The sequence below is a fragment of the Cibotium barometz genome, chromosome 16, assembly GCF_041138505.1.
Source record: "Cibotium barometz isolate CiBa-2024 chromosome 16, ASM4113850v1, whole genome shotgun sequence".
NCBI lineage: Eukaryota > Viridiplantae > Streptophyta > Polypodiopsida > Cyatheales > Cibotiaceae > Cibotium > Cibotium barometz.
Genome location: NC_141061.1, coordinates 27,502,500 through 27,520,876, shown reverse-complemented (window position 1 = coordinate 27,520,876; position 18,377 = coordinate 27,502,500). Strand labels below are relative to the sequence as shown.

Below are 18,377 nucleotides of genomic sequence, written 5' to 3'. Positions count from 1 at the left end.
ATTTACAGGTGTTTTTTTAGAACATGTAAAAAACATGGGTTTTGATAGAGTGGCCTCTGGACACTATGCCAAAGTGGTGCGCATTGGGACTGGCTCTAAAGGCATGCAATCTGTGTTGCAGCTGTCCAAAGATGAGGTTAGAAGACCTAAGGGTACCATAAGCTTTTCATGTTTGTTTTCCTCTTTTTCCAAGGGCTTTTCTTGCTTTTTTTAAAACAAGGCCACTTATTTTGTTATAACGTGCTTTGTCAAACTCGGATTTGGTGCAGGTCAAGGATCAGACCTACTTTTTGTCACACTTATCTCAGTTGCAGCTATCTCAGCTGATTTTCCCCCTTGGATGTGTATCCAAGGTGAGCTTGCATTTTCTCGAAGGCTTTTTGAGTGAATCATGTGGATAAAATTACTACGAACATAAGTTGTGTTTTCTTTGGTAAACCAGGGAGAAGTCCGGCAAATTGCTGATTGGTTGGGACTTCCGAACAAGCAGAGGAAGGATTCGCAAGGAATCTGTTTTCTTGGAAAGGTAGCTCTCATTTCAAAAGCTTTGGTAGTGTTGTTGTGTGGTGCTTAATCTCAAGGTCTTTGTTATTGAGGTTGTCTTCAAGTTATTTAATTTTCTGGCAATCAAATATACGTGCTGTATACACTGACAAATAGTGAGCTCGTAGCCTTGCTTCCTGATCGTATACCAAGGTTTTGTAACTCTAGTCCTCTCATGGCCCTTTTTCCAGCAGTTTCCTGCTGTACAAAATGTTATCATGAATGCATGGGGCTAACGCTGTAGAGCACTAAACTGCCCCCCCTACACAAGTGCAAAAGAAACATGCTACTATCTTAGGTTACAGAGGTGGTGAGACACCTTTGAGTTTGTAGATGGGGCAGTGAGGACCGAATCCCTCCGTGAAAAAGGGATGGAATCTCATAATATGCTGAGCATTGCAAGGTGACATGCTTTTGTCTCCATCTGGTGCATGTCTCATTCGGTTTTTCGTGATTCTCCTGCATCGCATCTTCCTCTTCCCATCTGAATGTCAGGCATTTGTGATGAGACCCTAAGCTTCCCAAGTGAGATTCTCAGTGCATGTGATATGTGTATTTCCAAGTTAGTTAGCATCTGAATAAAGCCATCCGAGTGACTGTGAGAAGTTGTCATCGTACACGGCCATTCTAGATGGAATCGGCTTTAGCTCATGTCATATGGATATTTAACTGCCGAATCCCATCCTAATAGCTCTATTCATTTCATGTAGAAATTGGGCGCTCTTATCATATTTTAGTGGTGGCAATGCATTGAGAGAGAGCCTTTTGCAAGGCCAGGTGCATAGATGAAGTGAAAGAAAGCCATGGTAACCTTTGGGGTGTCCCTTGGGCATTGCAGTGTCAATATGTATGTGACCAACCGAAACGAGGCATTTATGTGAAGGGGATGGGGTGCAAATTTTGCTAGAATGATGTGGTGTGGTATAGAGAGTTTGCTTCGTATAAATTGTGAGAGCATCATAACTTGTAGTCTCTCTTCTTGGCTCCATTTCAGCCGGAAGCGTGACTGGAAGCATTGTCTCTCTAGCCCTGCTTATTGATGCATATTCTCTATGCCAAGTGGGCTGCTGCTGGCGTTTTTGTTGGACCTGAAAATACCGCTCCCAAGGAAGTGAAAGATTTCACTATCTCAACCGTGCCATTCTTTAAGGTAAAGGCATCTTTCTGTAGTCCTCCATAATTTGTATCAATAATCATGACCTTGTTTTTGCCAATATTGACCTTTGCGTCCTCAAGGTGTTTTGTAGTATGTGATGAGTGTGACATCATCTGCACAAAAGAGGATCAAGACCATTGTTCTGCCTTTTAGACCCCTTTCCTAATCCGTTAATGAAGTCTGCAAGATTGTCTGTGTAAAGCCCAAAGAGTGAGAAAAAGTGGGCACCCTTGTTTTACTCTCGTGTGTTGAACTTCACCTGAGACTCCTTACTCTGTGGAAACACAATTGTTACCTGCTTATATAAGAAAACCTTATCCTTCAACTGACTTGGCCTGCTGAACTCTTCTGTTTTGCTATGTCAATTATCCCTCGGGTGAAGATGGGGTCTATTGTTGAGTTATGTGGTGGAAAGCCTGCCTGGCCTGTGGCTCGAACCCCTCGTCTCAAGACCATTGTACTGCCTTGTAGACCCCTCTCCTTCTAATCTGTCAAAGAAGTCTGCAAGCTTGTCTATGTAAAGCCCAAAGAGTGGCCACCCTTGTTTTACTCCAGTAGTGCGTTGAACCTTGCTTGAGACTCCTTGCTCTGCAATTGTTAGCTTCTTATATAATGCTAAAGTAGCCCAAAATCTCAGCAGCAATAAAATTTCTTTCCTCTTATGTTTTTCTGCATCAATTATCATTCTGTAGGTGAAGATGTGGTCAAATGTTGTTTTATGCTGCTGAAAGCCTACCTGGCTTGTGGCTCGAACCCCTTCCTCTCTCCTTAAACATTGAGGTATGCCTTTACTGCTAGGCCCCATCAAATGCCCAATCATTCAGGTGCGGTAATGGTTTTGATTCATGGTTTAAGGCAACCTTGGCATGTGGTTTCATTAAAGAGCTCTGTGAGGTTTGGTACAAGAGTCGTACAATCACAAGTAAATAATACAAATTATAGTTGTCCATGGTGCTTCACCATCCCTTATTTAAAGCTGTGAGTGGCCTTGGTAATTGACTCTATGGTGAAGGGGGTAGTTGCGGACTGTGGGTGGTTGACATATCCATGGTGTAAATGGGGGGACTAGTTGGCTGCATTTTGCAAAGGTATAGTTCTTCATGCTATTGATTCACAATAGTCTGATTGCTCATTTGGTGTGTTCGTTTTGGAATTTTGGAGTCACTAGTCTGCCACATGCAATTTCTGAGAGCATTTATTGCAGGTGAAATTCAGTGACTTCATCTGTCGACATCTTGGAGAAAGGGAAGGACGGATTTTGGAAGCAGAAACGGGCAACTACCTTGGCAGTCATAAAGGCTTTTGGTTCTACACAATTGGTCAACGGCAAGGTTTACGCTTATCCCATGGACCGTGGTAAGTGTTAAGGAAAAGAATTAGCAGCTGGCTCCACTGGTAGTTTTCTTTTATTTTTTCCAGGACTGTTAATGGCAGTTCTGATGCAGGTATGTTGTCGACAAGGATCAGGAGAATAATGTTGTTTTTGTCTCGAGAGAGTATTTCTCGGTTGAGAAGAAAAGGCGTGTATTTGAAGTGCACACATTCAACTGGTTTGGAGGTCAACCCCCTCAGGATTTGTCAAGTTTAAGATGCAAGGTACTTGATAAAGCCCCTCGTTTTGGACTATATATAAATATTTTCCCAAGAAAAGGTCCTTAGTAAAGGCATCCGCTCAATGTAGACTACAACCCACAAAAGTGTTGGACCGTGTTCATCTCCAACATTTATCCCATTTATTGCATCATTTATGCAGCATATTTATCTGATGTATTTTACTAAGTTGTGCAAAATTTTCCCACATTTTTAGGCACGTTTCCCAAGTCGTAGGTATGTTTCACCAGTTGTGGGTTTCTTCTACTGGCTGACTTGGCTATTTGTGCTGTATATAAGAACAAGCTTTTTGCCATTTACTTAATTCATCATTTGCTCAAGTGTCAGATCACTGTTGGCTGCTTGAAGTCTCTCTTGTGCTTCTACTTGCTGCCTTCAACCATTCTCTCATGTTATCAAAGCGCTGAGGTCCTCATTGGCTATGGAGTTTTGTTATTGGGGCGGCCTATGGGAGGCAAAACTATCAGAACTGCCCTCCACTCCAAGAGTCTTGGACGTGGGTTTCAACGGGGAGTGATCACAATCCATCCTGGGGCGAAGGCGTGCCAGGTGGGCGCAGATCCTGTCCTCCATGTGTTGCCGCTATGCCCAAGCTTGAGAGTAAGCATACTATGAACTCCTATGGCTTGAGCTGTCAGAATGCACAAGAGAAAGGGAGACAACTGTTGTAGAGAGCAAAACGCAGATGTGAGAGAGAGAGAGAGAGAGAGAGAGAGAGAGAGAGAGAGAGAGAGAGAGAGAAATGCCGGAATCTACAATGGAGAATGTGGGGGGCAAGGGGCCATTTAAATGGCCCCAGGCTGCTGGTCGGCGAGTCTAGAACAGGCTGACAACATCCAGATGCTCACGACCAGCAACACCCTGGTCGGCCAGGTCCCAGCAGTCTGCCAGGTCTGCATAGGATAAGTCAGGTAGCATCAACCAGTCGGCTAGTAAAAGGAGACAGCCGACAGCCCTCCACACCCAGAAAAAATGGGAAAAATACATGGAGAGTGAGGAAAAATGGGGGAACACCAAAATTGGGCGGGCACACCCACACAACGGAGACTCTGGTGTAGTGTACAAACAAGAGATGACTGCTAACACCCCCTCTTAGCTCTTGGATGTGGAACCAACTGCAGTGAGCTGGAGTGCCGCCGGAGCATAGCCTAAGGTAGACACTTTGTGAATAGGTCTGCCGCATTGTCCTTTGTCGAACAATAAAGAAGCAAGATGTCACTAGCCAAAATCTTCTCACGAACAAAGTGATATTGTATCTCTAAATGCTTGGTCCGAGCATGGAAGACCGGGTTCCGAGCAATAGCGATAGAGCTCTGGTTATCGCACTGGATGGAGCCAAGGGTAAAACTGTAGCCTGATGTAGATCTCCTCCCCAATCTGAGTCCCGATGAGACTTCGAAGGCGTCTGCATGAACGAGCTTAACAGCCCCACAGGAAAGCTCAAATCCAATTTGGTGTTCAGCAACCAGATCAATGAACCAACCAGCTTCCGATACAAAGAGGCATCAATTGGCTCACAAAGATCATTCACAGTAAGCTTCGTGTTTGGGTCCATTGGTGACGTGATAGGCTTGTAGTTCTCCATCCCAAAGGCCTCAAGCAACTCATGGACATACCGTTGCTGAGAGACAAAGAACCCCCTCTGGGCATAGTAGCAACGGAACGGGAACGGGAACGGAACGAAAGCACCACCAGGGGAACGGGAATGAGGGGGAACGGAAACAGGGAACGACCTAGATAATTCCTAGAAATGACGATAAATCTTAACATACAATGCACATTTATATAACCAAATCAGAGACACACTAAAGTCCATGACATAAGTGACAAAAAGCACAAAATGTGGCCCACATGGCACAGCCTAGATAAAAGAAACAATCCAAGTCCAAAGTCCAAGCCTCAAGGTGACATGCACATTGCAAATAGTAAGGAGATATCATGCATGGCTACTGCCAGTGATGCCATCAAGGAGACTATCATCTATGTCATCCAAGAAAGCCATATCATCAAGACCAACATCTGCAGCATCCAAATCTTCAATCCCATCCTGACCAGGATCTGCAAGTCCATGTGTCTCCTCATCATCCGAGGACTCCTCATCAAGCAATATAAACTTCTCTGGTTTGGGAGATGCCATATCACCAAGCAAGCGCAAATTAGCACTTACAAAAATCAAGTCATTGACTTGTTTTGTCCCAAATTTGTTCCTCTTCTTGGATGCAACATGGCCGAACACACTCCATAGCTGCTCAATCGGAGAGGAGCTTGCACCTTGAGACAAGATCCTTACTGCCAATGATTGAAGCTGTGGTGTACGAGCCCCATAATCCTCCCACCATAAAGCAGCCCCTATCTTAAACCTATCTCTCTGAGCATCAGCCGATCCAAACCTTCCCAACTTGCTGCGATAAAATCCAAGTTGGTCTTTCACCAACCTTCGTTTATCTGCATCACGAACCTGCCTAGAAAGCACTGTCTCCCAACCATCCATCACCTCATCATCGGCCTCTTGTCCACATCCTTGGAACTCGGGATCCAAGACATACGCTGCAGCATGCATAGGAGAATGATAACCATTCCATCGTGCTTCACATAATTCTCGAACCTCTGCATATTTCTCATCAGACAAGCCCATTTCCCCTATTTTCTCGATCATTCGGTCAGCCCCCTCATAAACCTTGCCAATGCATGGCTCCCGTCCATCTGCAATCCGCATCAAGCGCATGATCGGCTTCATCATAGCATTGATAGTATTGACTTCATCCCAAAATGTGAAGTCTTGTATGGTTCTTGCAACCTCTATGCCGGCTCTTGAGCGAGAAAGTGCCCATCCCATCCACTCATTGCATACAACCAACTGCTTCAAAGGCAATTGCACTTTGGATAACCTCTTCATCATGAGAAAGTTATAACCAAAGCGTGTCTCTGAGTACTTCAAGAGATCCTTTTTGGCCGATCTCTTGCGGAATTCATTCAAAATAAACTGATGGTTTTGAATGAAGCTTATTATCTCCTTGCCTTTTTGAATGTGTGGATCAACCCATGGCAAGCTGCCAACATCCTTCAATAAGTTGCTCAAACAATGAGCAAAGCATGGACTGAATGTGATATGCGGATACCTGTCTTCAAGCTTAAGACCAGCTGCTCTATTTGTTGCCTCACCATCAGCTAAGAACTGAATAACATTCTCTGGTCCAACTTTCTCAATATCTTCGGCCCACTCTTCCACAAGCTGATCTGCAGTTTTTCCAGTCCCAGAAGCATCATGTGAGGAAATGAATTGCATTCTTCCTCGAGAATAAGCAACCATGCCATGAATGGACCTTTTTCGAGTGTCACTCCAACCATCTACAATAAGTGACACACCATTCTTTGCCCAACTTTCATGCACAGACTCTAAAGCACATTCAATTGCAGCTTTCTCCTTTTGCAACAAGGTGGTGCGTATGGTCTCATATGAAGGAGGCTTGTATGTTGGGCCATACCGTGCAATCTCCTGGACCATTTCAATGAAATATGGAGACCTGGCAACATTGAATGCTACATGATCATGATAAAAGAACCTTGCAACAGCTGCATCTACCCTCTCTTTCTTGCGGGGATCCCAAGCTGCTCCCAAGGTTTGCTGCTTGCCGGAACTTGCACCCATAGACTGCGAATCTTGGGAAAATGCAAAGCTCCCAAGTCCTCCATACTGTTGTCCATCTCCCAAGTGTACATCTTCCCCTTGTCTACTGAAGTAAGATGCATCAACTGCCGGTTTCTTTCGTGCACATGCTTTCTCCTCTTCACTTGGGTACTTTGCCAAAAGCTCTCTACGCATTTCAGGTGGTCCCTGGGCATTTGTTCACTTGTGCTTTTTCATTGTTCACATGGCATAGATGTGCTCTCACACGGTTTGCTCCTCCTGACTTCTCTTTGTTACATTGCTTGCATTTCCATCGTGTTGCACCTCCCTTAGATGAATACCTTTCTAGCCTTTCAACCTCGTCCCACCAAGTAGCATTCAAAGCTGATCGCTTTGAACCCGAGTAAGCCATGATGTCTGCAAATTCGGTTGAATAGGCTTTCAAAGTTAACCATTCCAGAGAAATGAGTCCTTTTTTTTCTTCTGTTTAATGGGGAGAGACTGTGCACTGTGCAGTGTGGAGTCCAGATTGTGATTCACCATAGGTAATTTTTAAAACACCAAAAGTTCAAAGTGCAAACAAAAAAAGAGAGAGAGAAGAAAGAGAAAAGCTTATTGCTGCCTTGCCTTTTAGATGACTGTAGTCTGCACAGTGCAAGGGCTGGGGGCCTGGCTGCCAGTGGCTGGGGCGACTGAACTATGCAGGCAGCAGTACAGAATGTCAGGACTCAGAAGTTGAAAGAACAGCTGCTGTACGGGCAGGACAGTACGGGCGCTGCTGTACGGGCAGGACAATACGGGCGCTGCTGTACGGGCAGGACAGTACGGGCGCTGGCGGCTGTACTCCTGGAGTCGTGGACAGCAATGGCGTGAACTCCGAAAAGCGACGGGCGACGGGCGGCGTACGGACTTGTGCGAATTTTCGAAAAGCGCCTAGCGCAACTTGCAAGGCTTACGGGCTTCATTTTTTTTAAAAATCCACGTCATCTGCACGTTCCCACGTGGGGGAACGGCAGGCTAGCGTTCCCTGGCCCGTTCCACCTAGCGTTCCACCTAGCGTTCCCTGCCGTTCCACCTTCTTTCGACCACCTCCACGTTCCACCATGCGTTTCCAGCGTTCCACTGGTCCACGCGCTGGGGGAACGCGTTCCACCGTTCCCAATGGGGGGAAACGGGGTTCCCCTGCTACTATGCCTCTGGGTCTGCCAGATCTCCAATCCCAAGAAGAAGTGGAGTAAGCCTATGTCGGTTATCTCAAACTCCTTTGAGAAGGCAGCCTTCGTCACTGCAATGTGCTCCACATGACCGACAGTGAGAATGAGGTCATCCACATAAAGGATGATCAACGTGACCAAACCGCGTTCCCGAAAGAGATATAAGTTAGGATTTGCAATTGATCTCTGAAATCCAGCTAGTAGAAAGAAGGATTCAATCTTCTGATTCCAAGCCCTAGGAGCCTGCTTAAGACCATACAAGGCCTTCCGTAACCTGTAAACCATTCCCTTTGATCCTGGAACCTCAAGGCATAGAGGCTGCTCAACATACACCTCCTCCTGCAGGTCACCATTAAGGAACGTGGATTTCACATCCATCTGATATACGGGCCACCGCTAAGAAGAGGCAAGGGCAAGAACGGTCCGAATCGTGGTCGTCCTCACTGTCGGTGCAAAGGTATCCTCATAGTCGATGCCAGGCCGCCTAGCATAACTCTTAGCCACAAGTCTAGCTTGGTGTTTGTCCACCGACCCATCTGACATATACTTGGTCTTAAAGACCCACTTGACACCAATGACTGACCGTTTTGACGGCCTCGAAACCAACTCACAAATTTTATTCTTCTCTATGGCATCCAGTTCCACTTGCATGGCTTTCCTCCAAATATCTTGAGAAAGGGCTTTCTTTACGGGAGTGGGCTCTTTGTCCTGCATGATATGAGACATCAAAAGCATAGTTTACCTGTAAGAGCTCGGTTGAATGACTTTTGTCACGAACTCTATGCGATCATCGAGGTCCGTCCTCTGTGGTCCACTCAGAGAGAAGCTCCGTAACACTTGACTCCCGAAGGGTGTCTAACAACCACCTGGGTACTCGAACAAAACGCGGAGTCTCCTGTTGCTGCGGGGGCTTATCTCTAGCCGCGGGCTCAACCTCTTCAACTGATTGAGGCTGTCCAGCTGGAACAATCGACTAGAAATCATCATCATAGTCATCTGGGTCTCCAAGAAGTGGTGGCTCATCAACAGTGGAAGCTGGAACATGCTCATCAAAAACATCTCTGCTGACAATAACCTCGTTCCGCTCCGGGTCATAACTATGCTGAATATACTGAAGCAAAACAGTCGCACACAAGAGACACAAGTAGTCTCATAAGTGAGGGAGCAAAAGATGTACAAGACAAGATGAAAAGTGAGAGGCCAGCCCCACCTATTTATAGGTGGGGAGAGCTGGCTGACTGCATCTGAATAAGCTGGCCGACTGGAGTAGAGTAGCTAGCTGACTGGGAAAATACCAAACGGGCTGGGAAAAATCCCAAGAAAATATGGAAAATAGGGGTGGCCAGTCCACAATCAAGGGCCATGCAAAAGGGACCAAAAGGACACCAGAAATGGGCAGAAACTGGGGATGAATGTGCTAACACCCCCTCTCAGCACCAGATGCTGAACAAACTCCGAGAAGCCGAAGAAGTCGTCCTTTGTCAAAGACAAAGGAATGCAGCAACAACAGGAACCAGGAAAGCTCCACAAGCAATCTCCACAGCAACTCAGCTACAAAAGCAACATAACAAGCTGCCAGGTACACTGCACCTCTATAAGAAAACAACCATGTAGGCTGCGTCATGTTGCTCCAAATATCGGTGCTAAACACAAATGCAAACACAGTGCCACAGGGTTCCCTAGAAGCCTGTAGCTCCAAGAAGATAATACCCTCAAAAGAAAGAGTCCATCTACTCCAACTCTGCACCAAGAGTAGCCAAATGCTGTACAATAGCATCCTCCTCGAAGGTCGGCATTGCCAGATATAAGAACCCAACTGCCCCCTCTGAAAGCTGATGTTGGGACTCCACAAGCCCAATCAATCCAAATCCCAATCCCAATCCTTCAAGCCCTGGAAGTACCACTGTGCCCCAGGCATGGTCACGGATACACTTGACCACAATCCAGAATCCTCGCATAGAGTAAGGGAAATAGGAACATTCACAGTAGTGGTAACTGAAGTAGTAGTAGCCTCCTCAATAGCAGCACACAGCGTAGAAGCAGCCTCCTCCATAGAAGGCAAAGGGACCAGCAACACATCCTGGTCACTGGTTGTCGAAGAAAGAGTCGGAGGTGAAGCAATAGGAGATAAATCCCCCTCAAAATCTGTGAGCAAAGATAGCCCACTGTCTTCCTCAAAAACATTACCAGAGATATCATCCTGGCAAGGAGAAGTATGCACAGAAATTGAAGTCAAGGCAATAGGAGAAACAAACTCCTTAGATGCAGTGATCAAAACTAGCCCACTATCATTCGTTGCAGGAACATCTCCAAAAGAAGTATCCATAAGATCACTGGCTGCATAGCATCCAGAAGCAGAAACCATCTGCTGATCACTAGCATCATATAGGTCACAAAGCAATTGCCACAGAAAGTAGAAGCATCATCAGGAGCATAGATGAAGTGTCGAAGAACCGAATCCTGACAATTAAGGAGGAGAAAGCCATGGATCTGTCTGTAAGTCTTTCTCCACCGACACACATCCTCCGCAGAGGCAAGGTCCGGCAAGCACCGATTCTTGTACGAGAGAAACTCCATCAAACCATACTCCCTGAGAATAGAAGTAACCTGTAACTTCCATAACTGAAAGCTACCACCATCCAACTTGTCTGCCTCATCTAGGAAATAACAAGAAAGTGGTACGGGAGCCAAATCTGAAGCTGTCATCATTGATCCAACCAATAGGACCAAACCTCATAAGATAAAAAACTGTCCAAATAAAAAAACGCTGATGTAGGTCCCTTCCTCCCACCAAAACGCAGCCCTAAGAGGCTGGACATCACCCGAAAATCCTCCCGTAGCAAAAAAAACGCAAAAGCTCTGTCAACTATACCTCCAACCTTGAGGCCACCAAAAGAGGGAAGCAAAAAATGCAGATTTGATATAGAGAGAAAAGGCAGCCACACAGGGCCCGGGAATATGCTGTAAGAGGGTGCAAGAGGGAAAGGCATCAACTAGGACTGTAGCTTGGGCTCTCCTCAAGAAAAAAATGCAGAAGAAGTGTCCTCCACAGGTACCAAGGGTGCCACCAAAGCCCGAACCACCACAATCCCCCTCTGCAAAAGGGAATGTCCACTGGAGAAGAAAACGCAGCCAAAGAGGGGATGCTGTCCTGAAAAAACAGGCCACCTTTTTAGGAACATGCATGTTATATACTCATGGTAGTCAACCCACAAGACTATATAATTATCAACTCCATTATGCATAGTATGGACTAGATACTACGACATCCCCACTAATGTCATCAGTGCCCAATAGTGGGTGTAGAACTCTGTATCAAGATATGCTCTCACACACGCACTCCACAGACACACACACACACACACACACACACACACACACACACACATAAGAGCATATATTCACACACAGGCCTTCGTACTGAGTTTCTGTCAAACCTTTGGGGATGCAGGGCAGACTCAGCCATAATGAAGCCTAGCACTACGGGAAGTAGCAAATAGAAAGAATTAGTACAACAAATAAGTAGTTGATAGGGCAAATGCACCGCTAAAGATAAAAAGAATTAGCACAATATCAACTGGCCGCAACTCGGATTAAGACTTCACAATGTGAAATCTGCATGTCCGCTAATACGGCTGAATTATATACCTAGATGAATCCAGGAACATGCCCAAAATCACCTTTTAGGAACGTGCATGTTATATACTCATGGTAGTCAACCCACAAGACTATATAACTATCAACTCCATTATGCATAGTATGGACTAGATACTACGACATCCCCACTCACTTATGAGACTACTTGTGTCTCTTGCTTGGGACTGTTTTGCTTCAGTATATTCAGCATAGTTGCTCCATATCTCTCTCTCTTGCACTCTCTATTCAGCACACTCTAGTGCCCTTTTGCTTCCGCTCTGTGCACTCTTTCATGGTATCATCGCTCCCGGTTCAACGAATCCATCTGCTGCCCCAGATTTAGCCCTATTTACAGTCCCTTAACCTCTGCGTTTTTCTCAGATTTGCAGCCTTCTTCTTGCTGCGTTTTCTGGACAGCTTCTGCTGGTTGTTCTCCTTCAGTTTGGCTTCATCGCTTGCAGCCAGAAGGTAACTTTTCATCAGCGTTGCATTCCTACTTGGAGTTTGGATCTGGTGATTTTGGGCATGTTCCTGGATTCATCTAGGTATATATATCATAAGTGAGGGAGCAAAAGATGTACAAGACAAGATGAAAAGTGAGAGGCCAGCCCCACCTATTCATAGGTGGGGAGAGTTGGCCGTCTGGAGCTGAATAAGCTGGCTGATTGGAGTAGAGTAGCTGGCCGACTGAGAAAATACCAAACGGGCTTGGAAAAATCCCATAAAAATATGGAAAATAGGGGTGGCTAGCCCACAATCAAGGAAAGGGACACCAGAAATGGGCAGAAACTGGGGATGAATGTGCTAACATGAGATAGTTGTAGGAACAATGGCTGTAGTTTTAGCCCAGTTCCTATGGCAAAGTCATGAGTGAAAAGAGTAGGCACGGTGAACTAGATTATGGAGATGGTTGTTAGATGTAGTTTCAGTTTCCCCAGTTTATTTCCAAGATTGGAATGTGTTCAAAATTTGGAGACGGTTGCTAGTTTACAACATAGGTTTTCTTCTTAAACCCAAGAGTGGAAACGTTTGAGGGGAAGTATGTTATGTACTTGGTTACTAATCCTTGGATTTGTGGGCCTAATCTAGAAGGGTTAGGGGAGCCCTGGGATTAGGAGAAAGCTAAGGTTATTATTTGTGAGGCCACCTTGGCTCGAGCCACTGTGCCATTACATCCGGCACTGAAAAAATTGCTGATGAGATGGTGAAATGCAAGACCTCGGGAAGGCCCAACAATGAACAGGAAATGATGTATGGTGAATGAGATCGGAAGAGTAGCCAAGGCCCCCTGAATCCGGGCCATCGAGAAGTCCATCTTGAGCATCGTGCTCTTGAAGAAAGTCCATTTGGTTCTGTCATAGGCCTTGTGAAAGTCTGTTTAGTTCTTGGAGAGCATGGTGCTCTCCAAGAAAGTCTGTTTAGTTCTGTCATAGGCAGCTGAAGACTGCGAAATCCTCCTTGTGGAGCTGTGGAGCTGCACATCTTACAAGAACCAAGGCCCATGGGGGGCATTCTCGGGGCCTATGGCTATTACAAACGTACTAAAAGCTGAGAAGATCCTATGCAAAATAATGCAGACATTCAAGACATTTTCCTCCCACAAAACAGGCTCCACCGCATTGTGTATTGGAACTATCTACCATCTCCATAGGTTTGTACTTGATATCTTTGTCGCAGGCACGAGTGCTGAGACTCATTGTGCTCTTCACAGTTCAGTTAAACTTACTAAGACTTTACTCAAAACTAGTAAGCACAGTTTTTATGTCCAATCGGTGACACAGCTGGAGGAATTGTCAAAACGGAGGCTGGAGCTAGGGAAAATTTGCCTAAGGAGTGCCCAATCACTGGGAGAAGCTTAATGTGTTTCTTAGGAAGGCCAGGGAAGCAGACCATGACCAGGAATCTAGTCGCACCTGCAAGCAGGTCAGAGTCGGGAGAGAAGCCATGCCTCCATCTGGCAAAGTACACATGGGCGCCCTGTTGCTACGGGGATTGACATGCTCTTCTTGCGAGGGAGGCTGAGTTGAACTCGATCCAGATGTAGCTGTTGATGAGAAACTGGATGTCCATGATTCTTCCTCAACAAGGGCAGCTTGCAAGAGGTTGTGAATATGTCTGGGTGGGTCTCGTGCCGACAAACTTGCAGATCACAGTCGTAGCTTTCAGGGAGGTCAGCAAGAAGGAAAGGAGCTGGAGGTCTGCTTTGAAAAATTGGCAGTTGAGGGTGGCTTCAGTCAGGAAAGATGGTCGTCCTGCCATCGTGCCTCCGAAAGAGAACCAGATCAGGCTCAAAGTTCCTCTTGTAGAACAGCGTGCAGCTGGGGAGAACAGGGAGAAAGGCAGGCTGGGAAGGCAGAGGAGATACGGGAAGGCAAAAAAAACCAAGAAAAGGAAGGGGGTCGAGCTGGGAAAGGTACGCAGGAAACAGAAAAAAGGGACAAGCAGTTGTTGGGCTGCAGAAGGAGTGCGCTAGGCTTGGGGGCAGACAAGGAAACTGCACAGGCAAGGAGTGGGCGTAAGAGGAACTGGAGCACCAGGAGGGGAAAGCATCGTGATTTTACATGAAATGAGTGGGTTGAAGGGGAACTCAAGCAGCAGGAGGGAAAAGCAATGTGAAGGGCTTGAGGAGGGGCGGCTGCAGAGGGTAGCGCGGACAGCGAAAGGAGGAGGCAAAGCAGGTGTGAGGGCCTGGGGGGTAGTGGGACCAGCAGACGGGCAGTGCAGAGGCAACCAGGGGGGTTGGGGGGTTGGCGCTCGAGTTCACGACTTAGCTTCCACTGTTGGCTACTGCCATTTGGAGTTTCGTTTAGGACTACCTGGCAGTTTGGTCTATGTAAAAACAGGGTTCTGGATTTATTTTGTGCACAGGCACAGGCAGTTTTCTGCATGTAATAACAGCTGTCTGATTTGTTGCCCTTCAGGTACGTCATGGCCGGAAGTTTTATGATTGCAGCCTTTCATTCCACGATTTGCATAACAGCCCAACACTGGAAGGCACTTCAACAAGTTTTGCCTCAGCATTAGTTGAACTTTCAGAGGATGACCAAGGTATTGCAGCTGGACAGTATGCAGCCTTTTACAAAGGGGATGTGTGTCTTGGTTCCGGTGTTATCAGTGAATTTAAGGCTGATCGAAGCTCAGCCGTTTCTGTTGAAGCCCGTGAAGCTGCAAAAATGAAGGATATGCCTCTTCCTAGTCAGAGCAAATCTAAGAAGAAAAAGAACAGCTCATCATCCAAAGAAACTGCAACAGACACGCAGAAGTCCCTTGCTCCAGATGGAAGGGACACTTCAATACCCTCAGACACTTTTGGGTGGTTTTTCCCAAGCTTACAAAGATGGGTGAAAAAGTGTTTTAGCTGGCTTCAACCTAGGTGACAAGAAATGGGTGTGTTGATCTGTGGGGCTGCTCATCTATACTTGGGATTGCAGTCTCCCACAATGTGTAGAAGCTTAGGTTATGGTTAGAGATAAGGAAATCGGGTGATAGATGTGTTGAGCTATGCCTCCCTCAGTGATGAAAGTTCTTGGCTACAATTCTCGAATGCATGCTGCCAGTGAAGGAGCTCAGCATGGCAAGGGGAGAGTACCACCTCTGATTTCCCGAGTTCAGCTAATTGGCATCAAACTCATTATCACCAATTTTCTGAATCAGATGCAGCATTCCTCCCTAACAGCACGGCACAGGCTTCAAGCTTACTTCATGACCTCTGAATTTGAGGCAGTCTCCCTCCCTACAACAGGACTGCAGACTTTAAGCTCAATGTAGTGTTAGATGGACTGTATATGCATGCAAAAAAATTACCCATTTCACTTGTGGCTTATGCCTTCTTTCCAAGATGAGGAGCAATGCTTGTTGTATAAAAGCTGCAAGTGTCAGACATGCCATCTCCCTCAAGGTTGGCATGGGTCAAGGGCAGGAACATCACGTTTACTCTCATACTTACTGTATGCTTGCTGCACGAGGCACACAGGCAGGATGAATATCTGTCCTTTCGGTAGTAATGTTGCATGGTGCCTCAAAAAGAAAACATAGTCAGCAGGTGGCAAATTTTAAACAGTGCTTATGTTCTTAAAATGATTTAGAAGATAATCATGGAAAAAGAAGTTTTTTGAATCCAAAGTGTTTTGCACTAGAGATTGATATATGATAGGTAAAAGCCAAAATCTTTCTACTTTCCTTATTTTGCTGTTAATGAAGCGAGCTTCAAAACTTTTTGTAGCATGAATTTTCATATTTGTATAAAGAAATACCCAAACAGTGTTCCGTTTGTTTGCACTGGAGGTGGTTATCCTAGCTTGCCTTTTGCAAAAGTCGCATGTATTATATAATTTCATGGAAAAAAAGAATATTTCCTTGTTTCTTTCCCTCTCTCTCTCTCTCTCTCTCTCTCTCTCTCTCTTGCATTGCTCATGCTTACTAGTGGGAGCATAGGCAATACACTCTAGGAAGCTATATTGCTCTCTCTCTTTTGAGGCAATGTTTGCCACATAGAAAGCCTTGAGGTGACATATAGTTCTTGTGTGACTCCAAGTTCTGGTAATCAACGTTTCATGGTGGCTTTGTGCAAATCGTGTAGATGTGGGTCGGTTTTTTCTGTAAATTCGAATTGAGTGGATGCGATGATGAGAGTGAGGAGTCCCCATTGGATGTGAAAACTATGTATATCAATTTATGCAATTCTTGTGCAATCATGATCCTTGGTGAGCAGAGATGTATTGCAAGGACTTGGACCGGTGCATCTTCAGCCCTTGTTCTAAAAGACGTTATCTAACAAATGTGAGGTGGTGGACCTAGGCTAATGGTTTCAATGGTGAGGATGTCATACTATTTTATGGTTGGGCTCTTATTTTTTTTAAAAAGAGAGTTTATAGAGATGTGAGCTATGTGAGAGAGAGAGAGAGAGAGAGAGAGAGAGAGGGAGCGTTAAGATGGTACATGCCTTCAGAGAATTACTTACGATGTCCAATTATTTCTATGGAGTCTTTGACTTTTGCAAACAATTGTGCAAGTAGCCAAACTTTGTCCCTGAAAGTTTCCCAAGGGAGTCTTTGAAAACATCGCTGGGCTCCCATTGAGTGCGTTGGCATCGAGCAGAATTGCCTAGGAAAATTGAGATTGGGAATCTACAAAATGTCAGAGTGGAGGCGTAGATGAGGGTTGTGGGCTATGGGCTATTGCTCACGGTCCTATTTTGTGGTTTGGAGGAGTGATTGCATCAAGGTTGGATAGAGCTCTTGCCAAGCATGTAGGAGACTAGCTATGAATTTGTCCTCAATAGAAGTGATGAGTTCGTCTAGGGGGGGGGGGGGGGGGGGAGGGGGGGGAGGTGCTCACAAAAGATGCAACGGACTCATGGTATTGGTCGCCACTAGAAAAAAGTATGGAGGAGATATAACTAATGAGGAAGTCCTTGCACTCCTTGTGTGGTAGTAGGTCACGTATGATTAGCTTGCCCAAAAAGCCCTTGCTCTGGATCGTACACGAGCCCTCCTTGATGAAGAGGTAGAACAAGGACTTGCCATGCAACCTTGGCCCGTGTGGGCCTACCATCTCCTCCAAAGAAAGTTATGTGTAAGTCGTACTTGGCGCAACAAAAAGCCCAACATGAAGTGATGTACTACATGGTGGCAACAAGCGAAATGTGGTTGGCCACCAGCGCTCTACTAGTGAATGAAAGCCAAGCTGTGCTCTAGCAAAGTAACGTCCTCAGAATGCTTAGGAGAAGGAAAATTCGATGCTGTAAAGGAATATCTTGGGTAAGTTGAGGTAGCACATTGAAGTGCATGCGGGGATCCGTTGGTAGTCGTCAAAGTGGTCTCCAAGCCGAGTTGGGTGAGTGGTTGACCTGGAGTCCACATGACTTGTGCCAATTAATCCAAGCTTCCCAAGCCAAGAAAAAGTCCTCAATCGTAGCCTCAAAATGCTAAAGGTTGCACTCAATGCCCACCAAGTAAGCCATTGTTTCATCTAGGAACTCGGAGTCTAGGAGCTCCTCGTCGAGGGTGCGGATTGGAAGGGGGAGGACCTATAGACTTGTATCTTGGGTCCATAGGAAATAGCTCATTGCTTCCCAAATGGTGCCAGTGGGCATTGTGGCTGAACAAAGTGGGAGGTAGAAAAATAGTTGCCTTGTGCCCCTTGAAGAAACACCTAACTATGAGCACAAGAGTAGAGGGCAGAGACCCCACACACACCAGGTAGAGAAGTCGAAGTGTATCATGGTCCCCTCCAGGAAGGCCCAATCCACCTTGTCCTAGGCCTTCTCGAAGTCCAAAAAGGCAATTTTCTTGAATCGTGGTTGTCATTGTTGCCTCCTAGAAAGTGAAGATGTTGTCTAGGATGCCCCTATCCTAGATGAGACTTAACAGGGTCACATGGATCAAGTTCAAGAGGTAGGAGTGTAGGTGGGAGTGTCCTAGATGAAACTTATCAGTTTCACATGGATTAAGTTCAAGAGCTAGGAGTGTAGGTGAAGATCGATTGGGAGGATCTTATAAGCCATCCCTAAGAAGAGGGATGGGTTGCCACTGTCGGGTCACTGTCCTCTTTTGGGATGAGGCAAATAAGACCCTACGCCAAGCACTTG

At 45.9% G+C, this 18,377-nt stretch overlaps 1 protein-coding gene across 2 annotated transcripts in view; it reads left to right on the top strand.

The window, feature by feature from the left end:
• Positions 1-16,066, top strand: part of LOC147630512 (tRNA (5-methylaminomethyl-2-thiouridylate)-methyltransferase) — a 72,684-nt gene extending 56,618 nt beyond the window's left edge. For both annotated transcript variants that reach the window (XM_086810399.1, XM_086810400.1), the window contains exons 5-10: positions 9-136; positions 270-353; positions 443-526; positions 2,904-3,055; positions 3,145-3,295; positions 14,710-16,066. In XM_086810399.1, the coding sequence (XP_086666525.1) occupies positions 9-136; positions 270-353; positions 443-526; positions 2,904-3,055; positions 3,145-3,295; positions 14,710-15,165 (1,055 nt within the window). In that variant the 3' untranslated portion in view covers positions 15,166-16,066. The remainder of the gene's footprint in view (positions 1-8; positions 137-269; positions 354-442; positions 527-2,903; positions 3,056-3,144; positions 3,296-14,709) is intronic.
• The last annotated feature ends 2,311 nt before the right edge of the window (positions 16,067-18,377 follow it).